At 69.4% G+C, this 5,601-nt stretch overlaps 2 protein-coding genes across 2 annotated transcripts in view; both read right to left on the reverse strand.

The window, feature by feature from the left end:
- The window catches only part of H696_01990 (hypothetical protein), a gene marked incomplete at both ends in the record, with an annotated part of 7,656 nt that extends 7,035 nt beyond the window's left edge, over positions 1 to 621 (reverse strand). Inside the window, one exon of the mRNA XM_009495889.1 lies at positions 607 to 621. Coding sequence (XP_009494164.1) covers positions 607 to 621 — 15 coding nt within the window. The remainder of the gene's footprint in view (positions 1 to 606) is intronic.
- A 1,225-nt stretch (positions 622 to 1,846) lies between these two features.
- On the reverse strand, positions 1,847 to 5,101 carry H696_01991 (hypothetical protein; the record flags this gene model as incomplete). The annotated part of the gene is made up of 5 exons (XM_009495890.1): positions 1,847 to 2,601; positions 2,777 to 3,502; positions 3,644 to 3,881; positions 4,010 to 4,187; positions 4,356 to 5,101. The coding sequence occupies 5 exons, from the start codon at positions 5,099 to 5,101 to the stop codon at positions 1,847 to 1,849; spliced, it is 2,643 nt and encodes an 880-aa protein (XP_009494165.1).
- Positions 5,102 to 5,601: the final 500 nt, after the last annotated feature.

Genomic DNA, 5,601 nt, shown 5'->3' on the forward strand with positions numbered 1-5,601 from the left:
GGGGGGCAGGGAGAAGAGTGACACACGTGTGCTATGTATCAGGCGCAAGCCGGCCAGAGAGGGGAGGAGAGGGAGGCTGAGAAGGGGCCGGCGGCGAACGCGACGAGCGCGTGGCGTGCGTGCGTGTGCGTGTGCGTGTGCGTCGCTCGGCGGACGGGCTCCGGGAGCGGGGGCCGAGGGGGGGGGGGGGAAGGGGGAGAGAGAGAGAGAGAGAGGTGGCGCGAGAAGTCGGATGGAGGGGGAAGGCGCGGGCGGAGAGAAGAGGGCCGAAACGAGGAGTGAGGGCAAGGGCGCGCGAGAGGGGAGAGGGGGAGGGATGGCCAGAGCTCCGGGGGTGGTTGTGGAGGCGCGGGTTGCCCTCTTGCGTTTACGGCGCGTCTCTTCAGGAGCCAGGCAGCGGGGCGGCGGCGGCGGCGGCGGCGGCGGCGGCGTGGGAGCGGCCAACGGCACCGTAGGGACCCAAAGGCACGACCAGGGCCAGGGGGCGGGGTGGAAGGCATGGCGGGGCACGCGCGGGCCACACATACACGCACGCCCACACACGCCCACACATACACACGCCCACACGCTTGGGAGGGGGGACTAGGGCACCCCCCGCAGCCGCACCACCACCCCGGGCATGATGCGCGGCGGCGGGGGGGGGGGGGGGCGGCAAACGGAAAAGCGGCCAGACACGCAACTAGCGCCGAAAGGGGTCTGGGCCAGCCTCCAACGGTAAATGTCCAGTCAGACCCACACGGGCCACGCCCGTCCGAGGAGCCCCCCCCCCTCAAAGTGCCCAAAAAGCCCTCTGGCCCAGGGAGGCGGGCGGCGGGCGGCGGGGACGGACAGGCAGACCGTGTGCACATGCGTGTCCAGTCAGACACCCCCCCCCCCCTGTGGCACTAGCGGACCGGGGAGATCATCCCAACTGCGCGGGGAAATGGACGGCCCCACACGCCCCCTTCCTCGCCCCCCCGGAGCGGCCGTTGTCACTTGCACGGGGAGTGTGCGCGCGTGGGGGGGGGGGGGCGCGGGGGACCGTCCGGCCTTCGGCTACCCAGCCCCTTCCTCCGCTGGTTGCCGGAAGGCCGAAGGAAGGAGGTGCATGGACGGCAGGGAGGTGGGGCCCGGAAACGAGAACCGGCCATCGCCCAGTCCGGTGCTGCCAGCGGGAGTCAGGCGTGCTTGTTGCGCAGGCCTCTTGACGAAAATTGCTCAAATTTGCTCGGATGTATCAAGCATCCGTTCTAAACCCTACTGCGCAGGACCGATGATGGCCCGAGGCCGCCATCGTTTCCTAACCCCGCGGAGCTGTATTATGGTCGCGTGATTCCAGCGATCGCGACACCGGCGGCCCCGTTTTCAAGACACACGCCGCCCGGCCGGGGCTGCCTACCCGCGACATGCGGAGAAAGGAGGACGGGAAGGGCAGGCACCTCTTCCCCGCAATCTGGGGCAGATGGCTGCCGCGACGCGCCCACACATACACACGCACAAAGCAAGCTACAGGGCGGGGAGGACAGAAGAAGGGGGAGGCGAAAACAACAAGGAGATGGCAGAGCACAGGCGGGGATGTGGAGGGGGAAATGCATTTTTTTGACACCCCCAGGCCAGGGATATTGGCGGGGAGGAGGGACAAGGCCAAGAGAAGGGGAGAGAGACAGACAGACAGAAAGAGAGAGAGAGAGAGAGAGAGAGAGAAAGAAAGAAAGGGAGGAAGGGAGAGGGAGGGAGGCGAGATGCGGAACGGGAAATGCACAATCTCACCCAGACGCGCATGGAGCACTGGAAGATCAGAGGAGGGGAGGGACACCCCCCGCCCCGCGCGCCTCCAGGCACCGTCTGCTTCATCCCTGGAGGCGGCCTACTGATGCGCGGAGGCCGTGGTGGGGGGCGGACCCTGCGGAGGGTGGCGGTCGTAGGAACCGGCACCCTCGCCATTGCCGCCGGCACTGCCACGCTGGTGCCGGCCGCCGCCCCCGCCGCCGGAGTACGACTGAGGATAGCCGGGCCAGCCACCGGCAGCCGACGGCGGCGGCGGCGGCACACCATAACCAGGCATCGGACCACCGCCCATCATCATCATCGGGCCCATCCCGGGGAAGAAACGCTCCGGTCCAGGCCCCCCGCTGGCACCAGCGCCGCCGGTGTACGGCTGGTAGGGAGGCGGCACGGGGATGTTGGCTGGGGTCTTCTTCGGGGCGGTGGGGGCCGCCGTGGCCGCCGGGGCGGCCGCGGAGTTCCCGACACTCGACGCATCAGCACCCGGACCGCTGCCAGCCGACGGGGGAGCAGGAGCAGAAGGAGGGGGAGGAGGTGGGGGGGGCTGTTCGGCGCCCGCATCGGCGCCCGACGGCGGCGGCGGCGGCGGCGGCGGTGGTGGCTGCTCCGAGCCGGCATCCCCGCCAGCTCCCGGCGGCGGCGGCGGCGGCGGCGGCGGCGGCTGGTCCTCGCTGCCAGTGCCAGGCGGCGGTGGCGGGCCGCCGTGGGCGCCCTGGTGCATGTTCTGGAAGTACATTGCCCAAGCAGGGTCCACGGCCGGCGGACCGGCCGCCGGATCGAAAGGCTTGTCCCCGCCCGGGGGGAACTGCATCATGTGCCCATGCATCGGAGGCCAGCCTGGGAAGAAATGCCCAAGAGAAGGCGCATGTCAGGAGAGAGGGTGAGTCAGTTGCGTGCGATTGGGGATGCCGGCAACCAGCAGGAGGAGGAGGAGGAGGAGGAGGAGGAGGAGGAGGAGAGGGAGGCTGCCGCATGGGCACAGGCAGAGAAGAGGGATGTCGGCAAAGCGCACCACCATGAGGAGGACGGGGACCGCCGAAGCCCGAGCCATGATGCGGAGGAGGGAAGAAGTGGGGAGGGGGGAAGTTGCCATAGCCGTGTGGCCCGGGGGGGCCACCGTGCGGGGGGAAACCACCGCCGCGACCGCCATGCGGGCCGCGCGATGAGCCACCCGGGCCACGGCCAAAGTTGGGGCCCGGGGGATGGAAGTGCCCGTCGTCCGGGCCGCCGGCAGCATTACCACCACCGCCGCCACGGGGGCCTGGCCCGGCGTCGGGGCCACCGGAACCGGCCGCAGCGGCAGCCGCCTCCGGAGCATCAGGCGGCAGGTCACCGAGCTCGGCGATGAAGCGCAAGTAGTCGCGCTGCGCCTCATCGGGATTAACCGGCGGCCGGGGCGGGCCACCGGCGTCCGGGCCACCAGGGTGATGCGGATCGCCCATGGGGCCGCCGCCGAAGCCGCCGTGCGGTCCGCCATGCGGTCCGCCATGACGGACCGGGCAGTCCCGGCGCAAGTGCCCCACACCATTGCAGTTGTGGCAGGTGATGGTATTGGTGACGCTCCGGCGCTCGGTACAGTCGCGCTGCATGTGCCCGGTGGAGCCGCAGTTGCGGCAGGTGATCGAGTCATCCGTGCGCAGGGTGCCGTTGTAGGAGGCCAGCTCGCGGAGCTGGTTGCGCTTGCGGTCGTTCAGCTCCTCGGGGACGGACTTCGCGGTCTCAATGACCTCCATGATCACTGCCACCAGCGGCGAAGGGGTGAGACCGAGGGGAAGGGGAGGGAGTGGAACAAGATAGGCAAGAGGAGGGGGCGGGGGGTCAGAGATGGACGAAACCCACAGGAGGACCAACAATGAGACAGGGGGGAAACGCGACGTACGGTCGATGGTCTTGCGAACGATTTCCTGGGTGTCAGCCACGATGATGCAGTGGAGGGGCTCCTCATCTTGGGCAAGGGAGTATTCGGAGTTCTTGCCATCCTTGACGGAACCCTTGCCACGGATGAAAATCCGGCTCCCGCCAGACTCCTGCTCCATGCGCTTGAGGGTGTTGCCACGAGGCCCGATCAGCTGGCCAAGGAAATTGATATGGGGATACTCCTCCGACGGGATGAACACCTATAGTGCGCCAGTGCCCGGGGGAAGGGAGAGAGGGGTGAGCATCGCGGAGGAGGGAGAGAGAGAGAGAGGGGGGGGGGGTATAAATGCACAGCAACCAATGGCCAGGCGCCAAACGAGGGGCGTACCTTCTCCCGGACCTGCGTCGGCCGCCGGTAGTCACTCGGAGGCCGGTAGTTGGGGATGGTGGAGATGGCCGTCTCGATGAGGGTCTTGCGCTCGTTCTCCAGCTTCTTGCGGTAGCGCTTCTCCCGGGTGTTGGTACGGTTACCGTGCGAGTCGTACGTCGGCGGGGGGGAAGGGGAGCTTCAAGGGGAGGGGAGCGGGAGAGAGAGAGAGAGAGAGAGAGAGAGAGAGGGGGGGGGGAGGACAAGAGAGTGGCAGGACAGAAGGGTGAGATGCTCGGGCGAGGAAGGGGGAACCCCCGGGCGACACGGGCCAACAGCAAGGGCCACGGCGGCGGGACACACATACCGGTTATGCTCCGGCGGGGTCAGATGCGGCATGGCCAGGGTCCGGGTCAGCTCATCGATCTTCATCTGCAGGTGGAAGTGCTCGATCTCCTCGGGGGTGGCGTTGGGGTGCGGCTGTGGCAGGGGGAAGGGCATGTGCGGGCCGCCACCGCGCCGGGCGTGGCTCTGCTCGACCTGGCCATCGGCATTGCGGTCGAAGCGGCTGCGCCGGGGAGGGGCCTGGTCCAGCCCCTCCGGGCCGCCGTGCTCCGAGTGCCGGTCGAAGCGCGAGTGCCGGGGAGCCGGGCCCTCGGCATCGAAGCGCCGCCGGGGGACCCGATCACGGCTCCGGCTCCGGCTCCGGCTCGGGGGGCCCTCGTCGCGGATCGGATGATCCCGACCCCGGCGATCGTCGAAGTCCCGACCACGGCGGTCCCGGCCGCGATCCCGGTCATACCCGCGGTCACGCTCACGATCCCGGTCGTAGCCGCGATCGCGCTCGCGCTCACGGTCATACCCGCGGTCACGCTCACGGTCGCGGTCGTAGCCGCGGTCGCGCTCACGGTCGCGATCCTGGCCGCGGTCGCGCTCGCGCTCACGGCCTCGGTCGTAGCCGCGCTCGCGGTCCCGGTCACGCTCGCGGTCCCGGTCATACCCACGGTCGCGCTCGCGCTCCGGCTCCGACCGGTCGTGACTCCGCCGGTCGCGATCTACGTCCTCCGGGACGCCGGTGGCGACGTCGCCGCGGTCGCGCGTTAGTGTGTCCATGGTCACTGCGCGCGTGCGCTGGGGAGGAGAAGGGAGGAGTGGGGGGTGGGGGGGAGGGAGAAGAGGCCTGGAAGGAACTCTTCAGGGGGCGGAGTGTCACGGGGGACTGGCCGCCAGAGATGGACAGAGGTCGTGGGTGTGGGCTGCAGGTGCCGGGGCCAGATCCGTTGTGGTGGCGGAGCGGCGAAGGGTGGGGGTGGGGGAGGACGTGGAGCCGTGCCAGTGATGGGGTGAATAGCGTAGAGGCCAAGGTAGGAGAGGGAGAGAGAGAGAGAGAGAGGAAGGAGGCCCCAAAAGTGTGGTGGAGAGGGGTATGTAGGTGTGGTGGGGTGTCTCGCGGGTGTTGGCTGAGTCATCGTGGTGCTGTGCGAAAAAGGCGCCGACAAGGAGCCGGGCCGCGCTGGTCGCAAAGGGGCAGGACATCCCCCCCCCCCCCCCCCCCGTCACCTCCCCCTCTCGCCCCCCCCGCCCGCCTCGCAGCTACCCGCTCGCTCGTACCC

The sequence above is a fragment of the Fonticula alba genome, assembly GCF_000388065.1.
Source record: "Fonticula alba strain ATCC 38817 unplaced genomic scaffold supercont2.3, whole genome shotgun sequence".
Lineage (NCBI taxonomy): Eukaryota > Rotosphaerida > Fonticulaceae > Fonticula > Fonticula alba.